The 24,629-nt window shown below is 42.0% G+C and overlaps 1 protein-coding gene across 3 annotated transcripts in view; it reads left to right on the forward strand.

The window, feature by feature from the left end:
• The window catches only part of LOC126998532 (AN1-type zinc finger protein 2A-like), a 35,886-nt gene extending 15,464 nt beyond the window's left edge, over window positions 1-20,422 (forward strand). The window contains exons 2-7 of one of the 3 annotated variants that reach the window (XM_050860316.1): window positions 4,780-4,873; window positions 8,908-8,950; window positions 9,080-9,251; window positions 11,180-11,334; window positions 12,747-12,936; window positions 18,737-20,422. In XM_050860316.1, coding sequence (XP_050716273.1) covers window positions 4,855-4,873; window positions 8,908-8,950; window positions 9,080-9,251; window positions 11,180-11,334; window positions 12,747-12,936; window positions 18,737-18,940 — 783 coding nt within the window. In that variant the 5' untranslated portion in view covers window positions 4,780-4,854 and the 3' untranslated portion in view covers window positions 18,941-20,422. The remainder of the gene's footprint in view (window positions 1-4,779; window positions 4,874-8,907; window positions 8,951-9,079; window positions 9,252-11,179; window positions 11,335-12,746; window positions 12,937-18,736) is intronic. The other 2 variants (XM_050860299.1, XM_050860307.1) reach the window with 2 other exon arrangements.
• Window positions 20,423-24,629: the final 4,207 nt, after the last annotated feature.

Here is a 24,629-nt window from a genome sequence, read left to right on the forward strand (position 1 = left end):
GGTATGTTTTCCCGTTCGTTAGAATCACGTCAGGCGTGGTGAGGGCTGAGTGGCCTATAAACGTGGGGAAATTTGGGCCTGTGTGCTGGGCTCCGAAGGTGGTGATGATTTTCATAATGTTTCGTCCAGTTGTATTTGTGTTGGAATGGCCAAGGCTGGTGTGGCGTGCGTTTAAGTTGCCTAGGAAGTACATGGGTTCAGGTATGCGTAGCAGTTTATAGAAGTCAGGAAACATGATGCAGCCCTCTCGTGGGGGGATGTAAGTAGTGGCAATATCAATGGGCCCGAGGGTAGTCATTAATTTAACAGAAAGGGTGTCGGAGTAGTGGAAGTCGTCATATATTTTGTGCTGGGTTCCTGTTTTGACTGCTATTGCCATTCCAGCGTGTTGTTCACCTGTTCTGTTCCGCTGATAACATAAATAACCCGGTATCTTTAGAGCCTGGGTGTTGGGGAGGCCGTGGCTATTTGTGAGGATTACATCTGGGTTCTCGTGTGTGTACGTGTTTATTAGATTGATGCGTTTGGTGTGCCAATGGTGGACATTGTGCTGTAGTATTTTTAGTTGATTGGTAGGTTGTGTGAATGACATGGTTGTGAGTATTAGGGGCCAGTTTTTGTGCCTCCTTTTGCCTCGCTCCTCAGGCCGGAGCGAGTGCTTGCTCTGTTGGCACCTCTGTGTTGGTCCTGGTGTGGTGGGCATGGTTGTGTGGTCGAGGGGGGTGACCGTGAGGGTTGAGGGAGTGGGGGCGATGGGGGGGATGGAAGGGTCGAGCCACCGCTCTCTTGCCCCAGTTGTGACCCTGGTACCTCTCCACGAGGTGACTCAGCGTTTGGGTTGGGGTGACAGCCTGGGCCGAGCCTGCCGCTGGGGGTGGGTGGCGGGTCTGAATGGCCGTTGTTGATAGACTTGGGACTAGGGCCTGAAGGGTCTGAGCGAGTTCAGCCAAGGCTGTGTCTGCTGATTTCGTGTTAGCTGGTAATGGGAGGCCATTTTCAATGCTCAGTGTCCTTATGACATCCTGGTATGTGTCTGGCGTTCTTTGCTCTTGAGATAGGGCAGTAGCCGTAATAGCTGCAACCTTCAATTGGTTTTCTAATGAGCCGGGTTGTGGGTAAGTCTGATTGTTGTTGGCTACATAAGAATACAATTGGTTAGGTTTCAGCTTGGTGGCATTTACCCTGGCACGTTTGACTTTTAGTGCCTGTTTTCTTTTGGGGCATTTCATGGCCATGCATGAGTGCTGGCCTGGGCACAGGACACATTTCTGCTCCCCTGCGTCGCATTCCTGCCACGTGTGGTCTGTCTCTGCGCAGATTGAGCACACCTTGAAGTCCTGTGGCTTTGTGCACTCCTTTGTTGTGTGTCCTTCAATCTGGTAGCATCTGAAGCACACGGTGAGTGGAATAAACTGTTCCACCTCCAGCTGGGCTGGCGTAAGGCTGAGATTTAGGACCTTCAGTCCCTGCCTGCATGCCATGGCAGCCATGTCTTGTGTTCTGAACATGACTTTATACATGTAGCCTTTCAGGAAGCTAATGACCTCCGTGACGGATGCCCAGCTCTGTATGCATTCAATATCTTGTTTGATATGAAGCACATCGTGGTCAGCCAAGCCCTGTACATTCTTGATGATAATGCACTTGCGGCATTTGACCTCTGGGGGGGTGTATAGGGTGAAGGCCGCGTCGCCGAGGACTTTGGCTGTTGTGTCCAGATATATGTGGTCAAATGACTTGTCATCTGCCATGTACAAGGAGTAGCCCCCATAGCTCTCCTTTATGTCTGCCACCAAGATGTTCTGGTTGGCTCGGCATTCAAGGAGTTTTCTCTATGGCTGTTTTTTCTGCTTCATCATTGAGTTTATATTTCACCTTCACCCTGTGGAGGGTGGCCATGGTGGGGCGTGATGAGCCTAACTAGGCACAGGTAGCCTCCTACACAGTCCTAAGCCGGCGAGAAACAGGGCCGGATATAGTGTGCCCCCAATACGGTGAGTGAAGATTTTGAAGACCACAAGGGCTGTTCACCTCACAGTACAGGTAGTGGCGGGAGCAATCAAGAGGTTATAGTGCGCTGGGCAGTGTACTGGGCAAGGGGGTAGTGTACGGGTGACTTTATTAGGTCGGTGCATCGGTTGGGCCGGATGGGTGGCGGGTGAGTGGCACTGGCCGGGCCCGGGCACCTCGGAGCGCGCCTGGGGCACACGTCCTCACCCCATGCTGCCGCAGGGCAGACTACCCCTCTATCGCCCATCACCTCACTTCCAACCCCACCCACTCCCACACCCTATCTGTCTATCTATCTATCTATTTTTTGCCTTCCTCCTTCCCCTCCCCTCTCTCTCTCTCTCTCTCTCTCTCTCTCTCGCTAGCTGAAATTGTTGGTGGACATACATACATACACACACACACACACACACACACACACACACACACACACAGACAGACAGACAGACATACAAACACGCATGGAGCAGCATTTCACTCCACACCTCCACGCAGCCACGACCTATTCATCGCGCCACATGGCACACTCTGCTTTTTCTCCGCTGGAATATTGGTGAGTTTTTGTTGTTGTTTCGATCTGTTTGTTATTTCCCATGTTTATTTATTATAATTTATGCTCTACGAAATATTTCGACACTTTCCGATTTATTTGCATTACTCAATAACTATTTGACCTAGAAGGATTTGGACTACACCATACGAATCTCACTTAATTCCGCTTCTGTACATATGTTCGGCTATAAATTTCCCTCAGAAACTTTAGAGCTAGCAAATGGGGAAGATACGGTACTTAGTTATGGCCAGCGAAGGTGGCGTATATTGCGCGGGGAACTTCATTGCAGACGTTACCACACGATACCTACAAGGGTTGGTGTAGTTTTGAAGGTTGCATCATCTTCCACATTAAATTAGCTATATAATGCTATAAAACTTATTTATAAATGATAAAAAAAAAATAGCGTAATAGTAAAAGGAAATGAGAGGGAGCGCCAAATCTGTTGATTATTTAGATATAAATTCAGTTTTCTCGGTGTAACTCGGGAACTAATAAGCGTATGAGGATTTTGAAGATACCAAAAGAATCCTCACTAAATTCCGCTTTGAAACATATATTCGGCAAGAAAACTTGGCCCACAAACTTTCGAGCTAGCGAGTGGGGAAGACATGGTACTTAGGATTTATTGTTTACAATACTCTATACAGAGACCTTAGACAAGTTTGTATTGTTTATTTTCCTCTATTTTTATTTGTGTATGTTCTAGTACAAGTCTTTATGAAGCCATTGATAACAAATTTGTTGGGGTACGATATATTTGTGAGGGTAAAATACGGCCGGGAATGTAGAGTATCGCGGTGGCAAGAAAAGGCCGGTTGGGCCGAGAAATCCATCGTGAGTGGAACAGAAACTTATTGGGAACTTACGGTGTGCGAGAGGGTTAAAATTAAGTTTTCGGTGAAAGTTTGTCAAATTTGGGAGCATCATTTGTTAGGATAAGTTTCTTAATGGTAACATATGGCAACCTTTCTAAGGAGCGGAGATGAGGAGTGTGGAGCAATATTTAGTTGTCAGCCTACTATGACGTGAGAGGAAAAAAATAGTTTTCTTGGTGTAACTTGGGAACTAATAGGCATATGAGAATTTTGAGGACACCATAAGAATCCTCACTAAATTCTGCTTCGAAACATATAATCGGCTAGAAAAGTTGGCCCAAAAATTTCTCTAGCGAGTGGGGATTTAATGTCTCCAGTACAGGTAACTCTTGATTTACACGAGTATGGCGTCCTTGAAGAGGTCGCGTAAATAAAAAACAATGTAAATCAAACAAGAGGTAGGTTTCTATCGAAAAATAAATATTCACTTCATTCAGTGGACAGAGAGAGAGAGAGAGAGAGAGAGAGAGAGAGAGAGAGAGAGAGAATATCCATATCACCGAGATATCCACTCAAGCACTCAGTCTCGCCCTCACTCGTGTGAGGAAGAAATGAGGGACATCATGAGCGACTGGCTAGTACTGGTACCGGCACCTGCCCACCTCTATTGTTGAGTAGCGTGGCAGAGTGGGTACAGTATTGTTGTTCAAGTGGTGCGCGGGAAGAACTGAGCTCAGCTGTGTGGCCGTGGCGCTGTGCGAGTCAAGTTGCGTGAGACATCTGGTGGCCACTCCTTAAAATATCGCGTATAAGTGAAAAAAACTTGTAAATTAAACATTTATTTGGATTTTGGACCCTGCGTTATTTAAAAAACGCGTAAACCAAACGCGTAAATCGAGAGTTACCTGTACTCTATACGGAGACTTGAAACGAGTTTGTATTGTTTATTTTCCTCTATTTTTATTTACGCATGTTCTAGTTCAATCTTTATGAAGCCATTGATACCAAATTTATTGGGGTACGATATATCTGTGAGGGTAAAATACGTCCGGGAATGTAGAGTATCGCGGCGGCAAAAATAAGGCCGGTCGGGCCTGAGAAATGCATTTTGAGTGGAACAGAAACTTATTGGAAACTTACGGTGCGCGAGAGGGTTAATCACTCAGTAATAGCCTGTCAAACAGCAGAGATGTCATTAACCACAAGACAAAGTACAGTCTTACCTCAGTTTTTGCGTTTAATTCGTTCCAGAATTCTGCTCGCAAACCAAAATGAAGGCACACACTCCTGCTCAAAACACAGATCGCACACTAGAGCACAAATGTAAGCGGACACGAGAGTGCGGGTGCTACCTCTGCGAGTGTACAGTGTTTAATGAAACCCCATTCTCATTTTCAGCTCTGAGCACTCTCGTCTTGCAGCGAACAAAGGGAACCCACGCAGCTATCTTCCACTTGTACAAAGAGGACGCTCATGCACCAAGTCACCACTAGTAAACCAAGGCATATTTAGTGTTTTTTTTTTTTTTTTTTTTTTCGTAATCAAAACGCTCATAAAGTAAGGTACTCGTAAACCCAGGTAGAAAAGGTGATCCAGCGTGGCAGTACTTTGAAAGATAACCTTCCAAATCTGAGAAAGGATGGAGAGCGTTCAATCTTGAGAGAGACAGGCTCCAGTAGCAAAGACTTAAACTGCACCAACTTGTCAGCTGCTTGGAATGGAGGTATCAGAGCAGGGTTGCCAAATTATCATACTCAAAACATCACATTTATCAGTTCCAGGGCCCAAAACTTTCCTACCCACACAGATAACGAAATTCCAGTTAAAGTTCTCGTTAAAAGCATCACTTATTGGTGTTTGTTTGCGATCGCTGTGACTCGGAACCAGAAAATACGATGTGCTGAGTGCCTGAATACGCTAATCTGGTAACCCTGTATCAGAGGCAGCTGTATTTGATCCATGTATGTAAATAACTAAATGTATCTGCAAAGTTAGGCTGATGATTCTCTGAAAAATTAAAAAGGGAAATATTTCCTTTATTGCAGCTTCTATTTTTTGTGTTTTTTTTCCTTTTCATACATTTGTTTTTAGTTTGACTGTTTTGAGGTCTCGGTTGTACAAATGAATGCTGACCGTAATATGACCATGACGATTGAGGAAAGATTGAAATTACTAATGCACTGCTACCTCACTTCTAACTAACCCGTCCGCTGCGATTGGCACGGAGTTGGCCTAAACTGGTAGCCTGGTAACAACACATGCTCCCAGGAAGATACTAAGACGATTTAACCCTTTCCTTGTGTGCGGGACGGGACGCGACCATCCCCTCAGGCGCAGTCAGGCAGCCCAATGGGGGGTCTCTTTTAACCTCTGTATCTCAAAAACTATTCATCACAGCTCAAAACCAAAAACACCATTAGAAAGAGGAGGTCCAGATCTACAGAAGTCGGTTATGTATGCCTCTCTTGCGAACGTACATGCACGTTCAGGGAGTGTTGAATGTTAACACTTACGTCGGTGCGTGCGGGATGATCAGCCATATTGAGGGAACTGTGAACATCTCTCCTTCAGATTCTGGCAAGGGAGTATTGCCAACTGCAATATTTACAACTATTTGGTCAAAGAATCAGTCGGTGATAGGTGAAGCTATGCAAAAATGCCGCTATATTGGGCAAGAACATCCACCAGTTACTCGTCCGTAGATTTGCCGCGCTGGGCTGATATGATTTTCCACCAAATTTAGTGAAGAACCCACTCAATTGGCAATCCTGTGTTGTGAGAATTAGTGTTGGAACACTTTTATATGTGGGAGATTTGAGTGTGGGTGGAGCTCGCAGCAAGCGTTTAGCACCACCAGCAAATACGCCTAACGCTCGCTGCGAGCGTTTAGCAATGAGAGGGTTAATTAAGGGTTATGAAACTTGCCATACGAGGAAAGACTTAAATAGTTAAACTTGCATTCTCTAGAAAGGCGAAGGGTGTGTGGAGACATGATCGAGGTTTATAAATGGATGAAGGGCCTTAATAAGGCGGATATTCATAAGGTTCTGTTGGTAAGAGAACCGGGTAGGACACATAGTAGTGGGTTTCAACTGGATAAATTCAGATTCAACAGGGACATAGGCAGAAATTGGTTTACTAACAGAGTGGTAGATGAGTGGAACAGGCTGAGCAGTCATGTGGTGAGTGCCAATACAATTGTCACATTCAAAAATAGATTAGATAAATTCATGAACAGTGATATTAGGTGGACTGTATGTTACCAGGCTACCAGTGAAGGGAAATCTGTGCCAATCACAGCGGACGGGTTAAGAAGCTTTAGTGTGTGGCCCCTGGGAGTGAGTTTGAGTAAGTCTCCCTCCCTCCCTACCCTGTTGAAACCTTTGAGTATTTCAGAGACCTGTCATGTACTCCTGGTCCCTCTCCTCCTGTGTGTTGAGGTTGTCTGTAGAGCCTGTCCTTGTTAGGTGGGTGAGCCAGTGTGGACACCAGTTTGTTGTCCTCCTCTGTACCCTCTCCAGGCTTTGGTCACCTGTGTGGAGGGCTTAACCTGTCCGCTGTGATTGGCACGGATTTCGTCTTGACTGGTAGCCTGGTAACATATAGTCCCAGGTCTTTCTCTGCCTCTGTGGTGGGTAGTGGAGTGTTTCCCATGTGGTATTGGTATGGTGGATTTTCCCTCCCAAGGTGCAGGACTTTACATTTTTCTTCACTGAATTGTAGCAGCCACTCTTTGTTCCATTCCTGTAGCTTGGTGATGTTTTCTTGTAGGAAATCCGCAGCCAAGGGGTTAAGATCAGGCGTTACCAGCACTCTCAGGTCCTATTCATGGTGGGCGTTTGTCAAGGGTGTGGATCCCATGAAGTACTGGTGTCCAGCATTTCCCCTCCCAGCGTGCAATGTGCCACTTTCGTCTTCATTCCTGCAGTTTGTTGATGTCTGCCTGCATTATCTGTTTGTCATGAGGGGTTGTTTTGTTTTTTGCATCATCGACAAATAGTTTCCTACAGGACTGCACGCCCTAGAGGTTATTCACAAAGATTAGGAAAAGGGCTGTTCCAGGAACACTCTTGTGGCACACTACTCCAGACCCTTTGGCTGCAAGAACTCGTCCCCCTGGTAGTTACCCTCTGCTCTCTGCCCTTCGGGAAGCTTTACACTCATTTTGCTATTTGCCTGTCAATTCCAGTTGCCATAATTTTCCCTAGCAGGCGACTACGAGCGGCGATATTGCAGGCTTTCCGGCAGCCCAGGTACACCATGCCAACACTGTCTCCTTCGTCGATGGCATCTTCAAGGTCTAGGAAATGTTCCAAGAGCTGTGTTTGACATGGCATACCTGACCGGAAGCCATGCTGGTGTTTTCTAGGGAAGTTGTTTGCCTCAGGATGGTAGATTATTTCCTTCTTGATTAGTCTCCAACACTCTACGGCTCACTGGGCGGTAGTTGAGATGGGCAGCCCTGCTTGCCTTGCAGATGGGTGGGGCATTGGCCGCGGTCCAGTCTTTGGGCACACAGCCAGTCCTTAGTGACTCCTTGTTTAAGAATGAGAGACTTGCACAGGGCAGATGCACTCTTTTAGTAGGATATGATGTACCCCATCTGGGCCTGGAGATGAGATTTTTTAGTTTCTGGAATGTATTATCCACATTGGCTTGAGGTGTCAAGGTGAGGTACTGTTGTAGTGGTTGCTTGGCATCTGTACTCCATGATTAGTATTGTCTCAAACTTGTTATTCAGGGGTTTGCAAGCTTCCCTTAACCTGTCCGCTGCGATTGGCACGTATTTGGCCTTCACTGGTAGCCTGGTAACATATACTCCCATGTCTTTCTCTGCCTCTGTGGTGGATAGTGGAGTGTTTCCCATGTGCTATTGGTGTGCTGGATTTCCCCTCCCAAGGCACAGGACTACATTTTTCTTCATTGAATTGTAGCAGCCACTTTTCGTTCCACTCCTGTAGCTTGGTGATGTCTTCTAGGAGATCCACAGGGTTGTGGAGTGGTGCAGCTATGTGTGAATTTAATCAAGGTTCATGAATTACAAATAAGACTTTCCAGCATCTTAGAGAATCCACAAAGCATTTATAGTTTGAATATTACTTTCGTTTTTCTTTGATTGCTTAAAGTAACATTTTTAGCTTTTACATTTGCATCTCCTGTCAGTGTAATGTGAATAAGGATTGGTTGTCCACAGTAATGTTTTTATACTGCAGCTGTAAAGTCTTTTTGATCACTTTGAAGGGCCTCCTTGCAGTATTTAAAGTTTATGAAGTGCTGTTGTCAAAGAAATATATAACTAACCATTTTTCTATCATAAGTTCAAGAATATAAAGCATTTTCTGTAGTCTGTATAATCTAATTGAAATGTGTATCAAGCCAAGGCAGTGACACACCTTGAGAAATGTTTGTGTGGGCATCATGTGCATGGTTGTCCACAGTGTGCATGGACACTTCAATTGGTGTGCATGGCTTGCCCTGTAGTGGTGCTTTACTCTGTAAATGAATGTATTCATTTTGTTTTTTCAGATTTCTTGCCCTTCACCTGTAACTTGTGCAAAAAGGAATTCTGGTAGGTTAGAGCAAAATTCAATACCACAACATTCCACATCAGAATAATAATGTTATTAGTATAAATATAGTGTCGTAGTCAGGCTTGTCATGACGCTTAAGATTTGAACCATGTCTCTGTCCTTTACAGCGTGGACCATCACAAGTATGCAGCCCACAACTGTGGTGAGAGCTACAGGGCAGACGTACAAGTCCCCATCTGCCCGCTCTGTGACCAGCCAGTTCCCAGCAAGAGGGGAGAACCACCCGACTTAGCCGTCAACGAACACATGGAAAATAATTGCCGAAACAAGAAGAAGAAGGTAAATTTGTTGTTGTGCTTCCCTGTCTTGCATTATAAGGAAGGTGGAGAGCAGGGAGCTTGGCAAGTGTGGCGTCTGTAGTATTAACATGTAAAGGCCATGTTTCTTTTTTCCAAGCATTCTGGTCAGCACGTTTAGTGGGGACAGTTCTCCGTCATAAGTAACGAACCCATGAGCCAAATCATTAAACTGTAGAAGGGAAAGAAGGCATGGAGTGGGAAGGTGTAGTTGTGAACTTAGATACTGATCAGTCTTGCTCAGTAGTATCCCCTTACCATGCCAGCTCCTGCCCATTCTCTCTAGTGTCCTGCCTTGTGAGACTCTGTGTCCCGTACGAGCTTAAAGAAAGATGGATTGATAGTTTTCTGCAACTCTACAAAAGGCATTAAATGAGAGATCAGCCCATGTCGTCAGAATGGCAGTTGCAACATATAGAATTTTTGCAGTGAACTATTGGGAGTGTTAATAATTTTGCTGATAAGTTTGAAATTGGTTGAATGATTAGATTGCTTATGACCTCTTCAGTCTGGTGACATCCATCCATCACACTATTAATCTACCATAACTTAAAACAGTCTTGTAGGGGTGTCGTGTAGTTTGTTATCTTACAAAAATTGTGAAAAACTAATTATTAATGCTGAAGCCTGTTATATTTGGTAGCTGTATTGCTGTATCTATCAGCACCTAGATGGGTAGAACAAATGGATGCATGGAGCAACCTGCACAGAGAGAGAAGTGCCCATGAACTAGCCCTGGGTTGAATGGGTCCATTGTAACATTAAATAGCCCCCTCAATAAACACACCAGGCAGTTTAATAAACAATGTATTTCAAGGCTGTTCCTAACCCGTCCAGCCCCGCTGATGGCTCTGAGCCATCGCGTATATGTGTAACGCTCAGCCCCGCTGATGGCTCTGAGCCATCGCGTATATGTGTAACGCTCAGCCCCGCTGATGGCTCTGAGCCATCGCGTATATGTGTAACGCTCAGCCCCGCTGACGGCTCTGAGCCGTCACAAGTTCTCGACCCTTTATCTCCGTACATAATTGTCTTAGGCTTGTAATATTCACACACGTTATGAGTCAAGATACGGGGCAAGTTTACACTGCTTGGCAACTTACCTACCAGTCCTCACTTGTCACTCACAGTAGGAAATATTTGCACACCATCAGTTCAGCCTTTGTGCTGGGTGCGTGCAGACATGGCTGACTGCCCGCACCGCCCGCCCGGGAAGATATACTAGCCTACTACTGTCTCGCTAATCTATACCTTTTTATCACGTATTGGGAGCTAGATACAAAGTAAAAATAGCGCAGGTGGGTGATACGGGCGCAGCAAGGCTGCCCCGCCACCTGCACTTTGACAACCAACACGCAGCAGAGCCTTGTCCCAAAGTTTCACATAATGTTAAATTCTATGTTGCTAAAACAACAGATGGTCTATTCAGGAACGTCCTAACACAACACTCATGTATTATACGCTTAAACCACTGCCTGATGTGTGATGCTGACAGATGCTGATCAACGACGTACCTCCCTCCTCGCCACCAGCTGGATGACGAGCGGAAAGTAACCCCCTCTATTGAGTACTAAATGGCTATAGTGAGTGATTTTATGCACGTCAGGTGTTATAACTTCGGGTATCCAGTAGATTTCTGAGAAAAAAAAATATTAGAAAAATATGGCAGGTCTGGGTGTTACCGCATCATGCAACTGGCGGGGCTCAGCGGGTTAAGCAAAGTTTATGGGGCTGATTTTTATATGGATACTTATTTTCAGTGGCCTCAAATTTATTCATTAGTCCAACATACCACGGCCTGAGGAAGGGGGTTGATTTTTATGCCATTATGTGTGGTTTAGGTCATTCCAACCGTGACAGGACCACTGTATTGCTGCTCTGCTGAGTTGACAGCGCTTTGTTTAATTTCAGATATACACCAACAAGTGTTCCGCAGAGGGCTGTAAGACCAAGGAGATGATACCAGTTTCATGTACTTCATGCAGACAAAATTATTGCCTGCGGCACAGACACCCAACAGACCACGATTGTAAAGGCTCAGCGTCATCACCGAGAGAACGAGCACTGTAAGTTCTTTTTATGTACATGTTCTTCCCATACTAAAATGTTGCATGTTTTTCCTTTAATCCTTTCGCGCACCGCGACGCGATTCGAGTCAAAATGGAATCGTCTACATGACCTTTTGATTCGAATCGCGTAAAAAAAAAAATCGCCAAAAATAAAGTATCTTTCAGAATCGCGTCTTTTGCATTATAGATCGAAGCTAGACCTGTAAAATAAACGAATTGTCAACTCTTGTGCCGTTGGATTTGAAGTGATAATTGCCCGTGGTTTAGTTGCCTCAGCAGGAAGCCTGTGAGTGCAACTGTCGTCCCTTTAACCCCTAAAGGACTGGGGGTGGCTGTATTTTTGGTACCGCTGGGACTGGCCTTCCCACGCTAAACCCTGAAAATTGCATGTATTCACACACACTCTACGCTTAACCTACATTGCATGAGTAAATAAGATAAATTTTGTACTAACCATCAAGTCTTCCTCTTTCTAATGACGCCATCCAGAAGTCTCTACGTGCCGTGGTTACGGAGAAACAGCGAGTTGAATAGGAGAGACTTTTGGAGTGAGTGCGCCGTGTGTCCGATTTGCCTCCCTGGCTATGTCTAGGGAATAAAGAAAACAGGTACCCTGCGCTCTCTTTACGCAAAATATAGTATAATATACGCTCCTTCCACGCTATATGGTGCCTCGTGTATGGCTAGCGGACCTTTCCATCTTGTTTATGCCCTACAGTGAAGTGTGAGAGCCATTATAGCCTAGTTTGTGCCGGGCGGTGGGGAGCGGTCAGGGAATCGGACACGTCCAAATCACTGAATGATCATTCTCACATGATGAGAGCGTGGGAGAGACAGACAAGTGCTGCGAGTGGCTCGTGGGCGTTGTTGCCATCAAGTTTACCACAAAAAAGGCGAAAAGTAGCTAAATTTGACGTACAAATAGGAAATCGGTTATAACCGCCTCCGGCCCTTCCCTGGTAAAGCGGCTGTAGCCGTCTCCGGTCCTTTAGGGGTTAAATTTTTTTTTTCAGAGTCGGTAAACTCCGCTATTTATTTGCATTTCTTGATCATTTTTTCTTTCAAAAGGCAGAATAATCTCCTCCAAAACCAACAATATATAATAATGCCAGGGAAAAAGAATACTCACGGGTGAAATTGATAACATGATAAAACTTTTCACCGCACAGTCGCGAGGCCCCCAAGGGAGCCCCAGGCGGATGTCGCAGTGGAAAGAGAAACTTGTTAAACTTTTGGTGCGTGAAAACGTTAACTAAACCCTGATTTGAGATTTGTTATCTGTGTGACCCTAACATGGTTGCCTACACAAATGTTTGATGGATGAGATACCAATCTGTATTTGTGTACAAAGAGTAGATAATATAATTAGGCAAGTGAGTGGTGTTGCTAAAATAAGTGAAATGTTCTAGAGCGGCTGCCACGGCAAGGTCGAAAAGCAGCGGCAAGAACATTCAGCAGCAGCAGCAGCAGCAGCAACAGCAGCAACAGCAGCAAAGCATCCGAAGGTACTTGTCGCCAACCATCAGCACTCCTCGCCCTACAGGTCACACTCCCTCAGGAGGACATGCAGCCAAAGTCTCATCCTTACAGGGGAGCTTGGTAAGTGTTTGCCTAGTAGTAGAATGAAGACTAAAGTTAGTGTCCAGTTATTTTCAGCAGCTGCCATCCCATACCTAGTTTCCTGGAGGCAAGATGTCAGCAGCATTATCTCATTCCCCCAAGTCAAGGTGGAAGTTCAGTAAGCACATGAGGGCCTGCGAGCGAAAACGTACAAAGTGCCACCTGGCCAAAAATGCGATTTCGTGGTATAACACTATTTTGACCCTTCCTTTATAAGTGAGGAATGTCGGTTTGTACAGTCGCGACATGAAGTGATGTCGCCGTGTACGTTTATTTTCGATCACGCAAGTATCGTTATGTATTGTTAAGAGTACCATTATTTTCCTGTATCTTCATCATAACTTAACTAAATATATTTTAGAAGCTTGAAAAAAATAGAAAAGAAATATTCAATGATGTCTTACGAAGAGTTGTCGAAATATTTTGACACAAAGTGTTTTCGTTCAGCAAGGAACAAGTCAAATGAAGTCCAAATATCGACATATTACTCAAACAGAAAGTAAAATAATCTTTTCATGATCATTGCTCACAACAATAAATGTAACATATGCACAACATATAGGACATGCATAATTAGTCGATATCCTAAACTAGGATGGCGTAATTGATTTAATTTATACTCTCGTGTGATGATGATGTCATCGCCCGCACCATACCTTTTATTCAGCCCTGACTCACTCTTTGCCTTTCGTGGTCAACACAACGATAACAAAAGCTTTCCGTGGACTTGTAATGCATGATAGTGATCAAGGGAAGATGCCCACAGCCTATAACTACCGTGGGACAGCCGGAGATGGAAAAATAAGAACAAATAGCTTCAGAATAGTCGTTTTGTAACTCCAAGCTCCTCACTCTTTGCCGCCGATCGCAAACATCATTGCCTTTCTTGGTCAATATAACGATGACAAAAGCTTCATGTAGACTTCTAATGCTTGGAGGTGATCAGTGGAAAATGTCCACAGCTTATAAGTGCCATAGAATAATCGAGGAAGGTGGGGAAATAAAAATATATGGCTTTGAAATGGAGGTGGTGGTCGGGCGGGTAGGCTAATCACAGCGTTGCCAAACATTAGGCTATGGTCGAGTGTTCGTGGAGGCGTCCGGAATTTTAATAGTTCAGATAATTATGGCAACCCTACCTATGAAGGCATTCTTCATTCATCACTGTTACTGAGCAATGTTACTATATATTTCAGTGGCCATGCTTATGATAAGAAGCCATCATAGTGAATAAAAGGTGTTTAATGTGAAACCTTATTATTTGATCATTTCTTAATCAATAAAACGCAAAGTAATGCCAGCAACTGTCCATTCCCTTCATGTCATACTGTGCGTGTATATTAATAACTGCAGAAGACAGTTCATGGAATGACCCAGAGTATGTATATAATATATATATATATATATATATATATATATATATATATATATATATATATATATATATATAATATATATATATATATATATATATATATATATATATATATATATATCGCCTAAATCTGAACAACGTATAACAACTGTTTTCCAAAGATAAGCACACGACGTGAGCTAAATCATTTCAAGGTTGTCTTCAATACTGAAGACAACACATGACATTCGCAGTCGCATTTTTTAAAGCAAATGAATGTATAATTGTAATTCAGGTACTACTATGTTATTTTACCGTGTTTTACATTACAACGTATTATAGATTATCATTAAAAGGGAACATTATAACATAAACAATAAATACACATCACTTCCGTTACCTTCAAATGCTCCCGTACGATACATTTTGAGAGCGGCGACATCACTTCATATCGCGACTGTACAAAACTGCACTGGAAATAGGCTTGGGAGTCCTTCAAAGTAACCCTGCAATAATCACCGACGCAGTTGAGAGTGAGATAAGAAAGCAGTCGCGAGTGAAAATGTACAGTGCGCCAATACCATCACTGCAAACGTTCAAGCTTTTCCGTCTAGCGCATAGTACAAACTCTTAGCGTTTATTGTTTATTAGTAATCTTTACGTTTTTTAACTTCCCTCATGTTCCAGATTATTATGAATATCATTAACTGTGTATGACATATTAAAAAGTTCATGTAATTCCTTATTAATGAATAAACCTAAACAGTAATGATTTTCCTGCTACACAGCGCTACCAGCTTTCTCATTGGCAACACTGACAATAACAAAGCGACGCGGTTCTTCAGCTGCTTCTTCCCGCTCACGTGGTTACTCCCGTGTTCTGCATTATTAAAGTGGAAAACTATTGTCATTATGAGTTCCAGTAGTGACACTGATGACCTAACACCCTGTAGCTCATCTGGGGTGCAGGACAGCTGCCCTGGTAACACAATTGCGTCGTTTTACAACATCATGAGTGACGGTCTCGGCCAGGGTTAGGTGTGTTTCTCGTCGTCTTGTTCCATACGACAGCACAGGAAGTGGTGATAACAATGGTATAGATGGTGATGAAGAGATTTTTGAAGGGCCAGGTGGTGATGACGTGTGGTGGCAAAGGGCCAAGTGGTGATGGTTTTGAAAAACCTACTTTTTTGGGCCTATGTATGTATATTTTTTTTCATAACTGAGTACATGGCAATACTCTACATGCCTTAACCTTCCTTTTGGCCTTTGATTGAAGTGTCTACCTTAAAAACCAATAAAGTTATGATGATTTAAACATTGCAAAACTTTAAACGCGATTTCCCGCTTTTTAAAAAATGGCACTTCGTACGTTTTCGCTCGCAGGGCCTCATATGACATGACAATAATTGGGAGCGAAAGATTATGCTTTATGAGAAGGGATGAGGAGTTGGTGGAAAAACCTGAGAATGGAAAAAACTGAAAAGGAGATGGGGAGAATGCATGGAAATTCTCAAGGAAGAGAGTCTGATGAAAGAAGACTTGGAAGACTGAGTGAAGCAGAAATGGTCTGGTTAGAAATGTAGACCCTGCTTGAAAGTGGGAAAAGCCAGACTGAGAAGGGAGAGGGAAACTTACTTTGCAAAGCTTAGGTTTAGCCTGGTAAAGTGGTTCCTTGCCTTGCCCACATCTTTAGCGATTGAGCACAGTGCAGTGGTTAGCCCATCCGCTGCAATTGGCATGGATGTCACCTTCACTGGCAGCCTGGTAACATATAGTCCCAGGCCTTTCTCTGCCTCTGTGGTGGATAGTGGAGTGTTTCCCATGTGGTATTGGTGTGCTGGATTTCCCCTCCCAAGGTGCAGGACTTTACATGTTTCTTCATTGAATTGTAGCAGCCACTTTTTGTTCCACTCCTGTAGCTTGGTGATGTCTTCTGATAGGAAATCTGCAGTCAAGGGGTTAATGGCAAAGATGTTTTCCAGCCCACAGTGTTATTGGTAACTTTGGCAACTTGTAATATGTTCAGTATAAACTTGAGTTGGTTAATCTGTGGGCCAACTACTAAGGGGTTTTGCAATACGATAGTCTGTTCACTTAAGTCTGACCCAAGCTGACAACATGAACCTAAGCGTATTTGCAAGCTGAGTGCTGATTGGCTACTGCTATGGCTTCCAACTTTTCTTTAACCTCTGTTTGTGTTTATCTCACGTACCATTTTCTGCTAATCTGCACTGTGTTACGAACACGCTTAGGTTTATGTTGTCAGCTTGGGTCAGACTCAAGTGAACAGACTATAGTGTCCACTGGCATGCTCCATGGAGAAAAATTTGGTAAATCAGAAAGCCTCCTCTTTGACCTTTGTCTTTTCCTCTTGTAATTCTTCTAGTCTCTCTCTCTCTCTCTCTCTCTCTCTCTCTCTCTCTCTCTCTCTCTCTCTCTCTCTCTCTCTCTCTCTCTCTCTCTCTCTCTCTCTCTCTCTCTCCCCCTACATGTAGATTACTAGTAGTAGCGGTAGTAAACAGACACCCTCATCATAGACTGCCAGGTCTTCTGGTGTCTGTTCTTCCTATGTATTCCTATGTATTGTATTCTCTTCGTTATATTTCTTTTTAATTTATCCCTTCCTTCACCAATGACATAGTTCTTCTAGGTTTTCTTTTCTCCCTCTCTTCCTCTTTTATTCTCTTCATATTGTTTCTTTTCAGTGATTTTTTAATGTCATTGATATAAATCTTGATCTCATTGCTGGGCAACAACATAGAATGGAAAGATTAACAAAGAAAACTCTCTAACTGTGATATCAATATTTTCCATGGCAACTTCCCAATTTTTTTTCCTGAGCTGGTTAGTTCATTACATATATCTTCCGACAGCCACACCTGGTCCGTCCAGTGTCCTGGGGCAGAACAAGACACTGACCGCCTTTCTGACGGTATCTTGCTGAGGCAGAGTGATGGTTTCAAAAGTATTTTACAACATGAAGCACATGTTCTTTTATGTAACCAATTTCCAAGTCTTGAGCCAATACATTTTGAATGTGTGCAGGGCAACCATGGGTTAGCAAGTCCAGTTCATTTGCTTGTTGTAATTGTTTTCTCATTTTGTTCACATTAACTGCATTAGATGCTTGTCTGTCTCATATAGCAAGTTTTTCACCCCTTGTTTTTTTTTCTTGTTTTTTTCCTTTTTTTTTTAAGCCTTCATGGTCCAGTGGTTAGCGTGCCTTGCTACGAATCCGCGGTCCTGAGTTCGAATCCTGACCTGGGCAGTCAGTGTGCCGCTCACCCAGCTGCTCTCAGATAGCCAGCCAGGTTACTTATCATGATGGAATATGATAAAAGAATACTCAAACAAGTGTTTCAAACTAATGTACAGAATATAGAGCCTTACATTCATTTAATTATTTTAATTAATAAAATAAAATAAAATGGATTATAAAAAGGTTGATTTAAAAAAATCCAGTTTTTCTTTAGTTATTGCCAAGTTGCTCGTCTCTCCCTCACCACATTCATGAACCTCCTCTGTGGCCTGGTGTTTGATCTGCTCTCTTGGTCTCCTCTGTGAGAGACAAATGGCCCGTTGGTGATGATCAAAGCATTAAGGCAGAGGACACCCAGTGAATGGAATGGAACACAGGGGCATGCACATTTACCTACAAGTGAATAATGAAGTGCATTGCTCTAAGTTGTAATAAATCACAGCTGTCGAGTTACATTGAAGGCAACACTGAGGCCATTTATCTTGTCCGCTGCAATTGGCATGGATTTGGCCTTCACTGTTAGCCTGGTAATATATACTCCCAGGTCTTTCTCTGCCTCTGTGGTGGATAGTAAAGTGTTTCCCATGTGGTATTGGTGTGCTGATTATCCCCTCTCAAGGTGCAGGACTTAACATTTTTCTTCTCTGAACTGTAGCAGCCACTTTTTGTTCCATTCCTGTAGCTTGGTGATGTCTTCTTGTAGGAAATCTGCAGTCAAGGGATTAAGGCTGACATGCATCTCATTTAACTGAGGAGTGTCGTTTAGTTAAGGGAATTACAATGTTGGAAATTTACCAACTGCCAAACGAGGGAAGTGGATGAGGTTTGGGAAATTGGTTGAGATTTTGAATTTGCTTTCTCCTTTACCAAATAACGGTTGAGGGTGTTGATGGCCGTGTTTTGAAACTCGTATTAACCCCAATGTGTGGAAGGCCATCTGGGCTGCTGCTGGACTTTTAAAATTGCTGAAGTGTTGTTTATAAGTCCAGTAAAGAGGTTACCTGTGATTATAGATTGATACCTTTGCAGTCATACTAATAGGGTTTTGGCAGAACAGCTGGGTAGTTAAGTGGATGATATCTTTAAATGTATTCCTCTTTTTTCCACCAGGACTTGAACTGTGTATAATTCCTGTAGTGTTTATGCAATGACATTTTCTTCAGTCAGAGGAAGAGGCACTGGCTAGAGCAATGGCTGCTTCAGTGCTGGAGGTGAATGGGGAGTCATCCAGTCAGTCTGGTGGTGGCAGCAGCTTGGAGCAGGATGAGGATGTCTTGCTGGCACGGACAATTGCTGCCAGCTTGGAGGAGAGTCGGAGAGCAAACAGCAGTGAACAGCGTAACAGTAACAGTTGTAACGTATGCTAGTAGAAAGGTGCCGTCAAGTGAGACGAGTGTCCGAGGAACTCAATTAACATTGGTGTGAACATCGGTACAGTGAGGAGTGTGTGATATTTTCCAGCCTAGGGTTGTCCTATGATATGGTTAGTGTTTGACTAACCTAAATTCATAATGCCCTTGGTAAACTGGCAAAATGAGAAAGTGTTGGTGAGTGCCAGTATTTTATCAATGGGAGCAGCAGGGTTTCAAGGAGGCACTAGCTGCAGAGTCATTACTTATTTTGCAACAACCACCTCTACTCTGCCATGGCAAAGAAATATTCATATAGTCATTTTGTATTGAGAAGTTACAGATATTTTGATATAACCATAACATAGATGCACTTGCCAATGCTCACTGTAGTTGCATGTCAGGTAGTCACAGCAATGAGCCAAGGTTCAGACAGGAAGGAGGTGTGTTGTGCATGCCTTGCATATTGCCATCTTGCCTGTCTGCTGCCCAGTGGGGTTGTGTCAGAGCCTGGAGCTCTGATGGAAGTTGTGTTATGCATGCCATACGTTCACCTCCAGTCACTGACCCGTCTGCTTCCCGTTGCATCCTTGTAAGACACCAAAACTGGCAGAAAAGGAGAGATTCTAGAGCCAGAGGGTTGTGAAATATTAGGAATCAACTTTTCTATTTAAATAGCTAAAATATCTATACAAAGCAATGGATTTAACTATAATTTTTCTATTACTCTAGACACCTCCCTGTTTCCTTGTGCAGTCACTGAATTACTTACATGATTTGTCTGGCACAGCTGTGAAGCTATCATACTTATTCAAACAGAGCTTAGAGACTTGTTATAAACCCCATGTCTGGCCCTGATGCTCGTGCCATCAGGATGTGTGTCTTCAGCCCTTCTGCTTCCCCTGTTCCATGTTGACACACTTCCTCCTCATAGCATTCACAGGCACCCTGTCCATGTGTTCCTCAGTCTTACCAATCCACCTCCATGTCCTGTCCTCCATGTCTACTTGACTCTTCTTCAAGTGACAAACAATAAAAAATTGATTAAGAAAAAAATGCATTGTTGTGGGCATGTACTGTGTCCCTGTAGAGTGTTAACATGTTTATATGACTCAGGTTATAAAAAAGAATCATTTTATTTGAAGTAGCTACTTCAGAAGTATATATTTTTTTCCACGTACAGTTGTTTTTATAAATGTTAGAACTCACTTTCGGTTATACACAAGGTAATGAGGTTTGTTAGTGGAAAAAATGAGTTGGAAATTTTACTCTGAAAATTTAGTATTGATACCCTGAAGAAGGTTTTGTGTGTGGGGCGGACTTGGGCGGATTAGACTGGATGTACTTCTGCTGTGCAGCGTCCTGGTCAGCTGATGTTTTCTGTGATACATGTTTGAAAGAACGGGTATCTGTGGATGACTTAAGTGTTTATTGTAAACGCATTTTTGTTTCTCATTGTAAAAATAACTATATTAAAACATAATATGATTGAAAAATTAATCAACATTTATTTTTACCTGAAAGTAAGTATTCTGTCCCTGACAGTCAAGATCAAGACCAAGATTGCCCATGGAACGTAGCATCCCTGTGTGATTAGTTCCCTCAGTAGCTCGGCAAAAGTTACTGCCTGCACGCTAAGCAGTGAGTGAATCTACCAACCAACCCTTTTGTTAACCATTTCAAAGTCACAGTTGCTTGGGGTAAGAGCACTGTAATTCTTCAACCAACAGTGGAACACTTTGAACACAGAGAAGGGCACAAAGCAACATACGGTGTCATAGTCATAATTGTAAGTAAGGTGCCAAATGTAATACTTCATACACATTAAGTTCAGGGAAAATGTGGAGTTTTTAATTTTTTTTCTAAACGTATCTTGCCAAATTATAGGTGCGTCTTATACGCCGGTGCTTCTCATATGGCGGGAAATACAGTATATAGTAAATGAGGAAGAAGGAAGAACATGTGAAGCAGTTGTACAGGAAAAGTAACAAGTCTTCTTGTCCTGTACTTATCCTGTAGTGGTCCTGTTGCAAGTCGGGCACCAGTGAATCTTACAAGAAAAATATTGAAAAGCATAGAAAGAAGTAACATCTTTTTGTTGATAATAACAATAAATGTAATTATGAAGTTTAATGAGCTTAATTCTTTCTTTAATGCAAAGTAACATGATTAGGTCTTGTTTCTTATTAATACAATCCAAATTTGACAACATAAATTGACAAGTTGGCAATTATGATTTTTATGTGAAAAACTCATCTTGGGTAATGTATATTAAACTATGGTTTCATTTAACATTGGCTAAGTTTAATACAAGAAAATGGCCTCACATGACTGAAACAAATAATCAGTGGAAACAAACAAGCATTAATGGAAAAAAAAAAAAAAAATCATTTGAATAAACGTTTAAAAATAGATTAGATAGATTAGATTAGATAGAAAGGATATGAAAAAATGTAGTTTTGTTCATAGTTAATATACTTTTCATTTGAGCATTATGATAAACTTCCAGAGCAAGCAACATGTGGAAGAAGTAATTTATTCAAAAGTATGGTAATTGAATTGTTGATTGTTGCTCATGTAGTAAGTGGCCCTGGATACTAAGGGTGTGTGTGTGTGTATTTACGTAGTTTATTTACCTAGTTGTAGTTTTACAGGGCCTGGGCTTTATGCTCGTGTGGTCCCGTCTCCGTATCTACATTTATCCATCTTTTCTTTGAAGCTTTGCACACTCCTCGCTGATACTACATCCTCACTTGGTCTGTTCCAAACCTCTATATTTCTTTGTGGGAAGCTATATTTCTTTATGTCTCTCGAGCATTTTCCCTTCCTCAGTTTTTTACTGTGTCCTCTTGTGTTCCTGGTGGTAATTTCTTCTTTTAGTAGTAACTCCTTGTTATCTACTTCTTCCATTTTGCTCAATAATTTATAGATTTGTATTAGGTCTCCCTTTTCTCCTCTTTGTCCTAGTGTTGGTAAGTCCATTTCCTTTAGTCTTTCCTCATATGTCAATCCCTCCAGCTCTGGAACCATTTTTGTTGCCATCCTTTGTATTCTTTCTGGTTTCTTTGTGTTTCTTCTTATGGGGAGACCACACTGCCTCCGCATATTCCAACTTTGGTCTGATCATAGTGGTAATTAATTTTTTCATCATATCCTTATCCATGTAGTGGAATGCTATTCCTATATTTCTCACCATGTTATACCGAATATCCAATTAACATGACTCTTTGGCTGTTTGTTATCTTGCATTATTACTCCCAGATCTCTCTCTTTGTGTACTTTCTTTAATTTAATCCATAATCTTATGTCTCTGTCCTTCCCCTCCCTCTCCTCCACTTTCTTCCACAAATCTATTTCTTTATTACAACTGATATCAGGAAATACAATTCAGCAGACGCGTCATCTACGCATAATGCAAATTTCTCTGTATATTTATGCATACATCTCAAAATTATCAGTTAATTTATGTTTATGTGCACCATTTAATTTTGCATATTATATATACTACATGATGATTACGTTGAGTTTATGGCTTAAAACTTGTTATATTCAGTAGCAGCATTTGAAATTTGTCACGTGCGGCCAGCCCGGATACTTGGCAGGGCACTGTTTTGGCCTAACACCAATGACCTCACAAGTGAAAGTGAAATTACATCTCTGAACATAAAAGGTTTTTATGCATTACAAAAATAATTGTTCTTTTGCTCAGTAGCATAAACAGCATGAACTCATGAATGAAAAGTGCCATAACCTTCCTGTACATAAAATTAATATTCATATACAAGAAACAGAGAACACTTTGCCTTATCTTTGTTCAGTGAAGCTGTGAGTTAGTTAGCTGCAAAAAATAATTATTGTTAAATGGGCCGTTTTACCCCGAGGGCAATGAAAATGTTAACAACAATCTCAGCGGAACATTGGTGCTGCAGAAAAAGTTTCATTAGTCGGACTCATTTACAGAGTGACACCAAAGAATCGTGCAATAACACATGAAATTATGAGTCACAGTATTCCAACAAACACGATTTTATCAGAGCCTTACCAGTAGATCAGCTGGTGAGGAAATGAGTAAGTCCATATCCTTATCAATAGCTGGCAGAAGCTAACCACAGAAAACGGGTCGGTCCATATTACCCACCTGTGCCATTTTGACCCACCTTCCCCTAGTAGTATAGTAGTATAGTAGTAGTAGTAGTATCATTAGCACGTAGAAGTAGTAGTAGTAGTAATGTGTGTGTGTGTGTGTGTGTGTGTGTGTCAGGACACTTAAACATGCACAAAATGGAGCCAAACAAATTAGGACAACCCAGTTCAAGGGCGCGGGTCTTAAGGGTCAAACGCCACTCTATTATCCGGGATTTTCGCCCTCATAGGTAATGGCGACAGAGAGCAAATGGTTAGCGGCAAAAGTGAGCTATCTCTAATGGTCTTAAATGATATAATGTGCGCTGTATTAGGTAATGGAGAAACACACACACACACACACACACACGTTACTACTACTACTACTACTATTACTACTACTACTACTACTACTACTACTACTACTACTATAACTATAACTACTACCACTATTACAACTACTACTACTACTACTATTACTACTACTACTACTACTACTACTACTATTACTACTACTGTTACTACTACTACTACTACTACTACTATTACTACTACTGTTACTACTACCACTACTACTACTACTACTACTATTACTATTACTATTACTACTACTACTACTACTTCTACTACTACTACTACTACTACTACTGCTACTACTACTACTACTGCTTAATATTACTGCTTAAGATCACAGCACAATACATAGATATGCCTTTGGCCCACACTATCAATCTCTGTTTTCATCAAGGATGTTTTCCCGACAAACTTAAACTAGCTAAAGTGATTCCAGTATTTAAGTCCGGTGATCTCGAAGATGAAAATAATTATAGACCTATATCTATTCTTCCATCGATTAGTAAAGTATTTGAAAAAGCTATTGTTCAAAGACTGAGAAGGTTCCTTGAAGATTTTAATTTACTATCTGATAATCAGTTCGGATTTCGCAATAATAAGTCACCTGAAAAAGCCATAATGGAATTTACAAGTAAAGTTTACAATAATCTGGAAAGAAAACGATATGTGGCAGGCATATTCCTAGACCTCTCTAAAGCATTTGATACACTGAATCAGGCAATCTAGTTAATAAAGGAGGATTACCACCAAAATTATTTGAAAGTTATCGAACAAATAGGAAACAGTTCGTATATTGTAATAAGAATCATCACAACTAAGACTTATTGATACGGGAGTTCTCAAGTGTCAATACTGGGTCCATTTTTGTTTTTGGTAGATATAAATGATATTTTCAATGCCACTGATAAATTCAATTATGTATTGTTTGCTGATGACACAAATCTTCTTTTATGCGATGACAATTAAAATCACTTGCATACTGCCTTGAATAGTGAATTAGAGAAAATTGGTAAATGGGTATCTGCTAACAAAGTAAAGGTAAATGTTGCTAAAACAAACTATATATTATTTCAAAATCGATCTGTGGAGTGTAGCCTCGGGCAGTATATATGGAAGAATGTGAACTGAAGAGACTTTCATGCACAGTTTTTTTAGGAATACTCATAGAGGAAAATTCAAACTGGAAAAAAACACACACAGTCACTCTGTTTAAAACTGTCAAAAATTTGTG

This window comes from Eriocheir sinensis, chromosome 2 (assembly GCF_024679095.1).
Source record: "Eriocheir sinensis breed Jianghai 21 chromosome 2, ASM2467909v1, whole genome shotgun sequence".
Classification (NCBI taxonomy): domain Eukaryota; kingdom Metazoa; phylum Arthropoda; class Malacostraca; order Decapoda; family Varunidae; genus Eriocheir; species Eriocheir sinensis.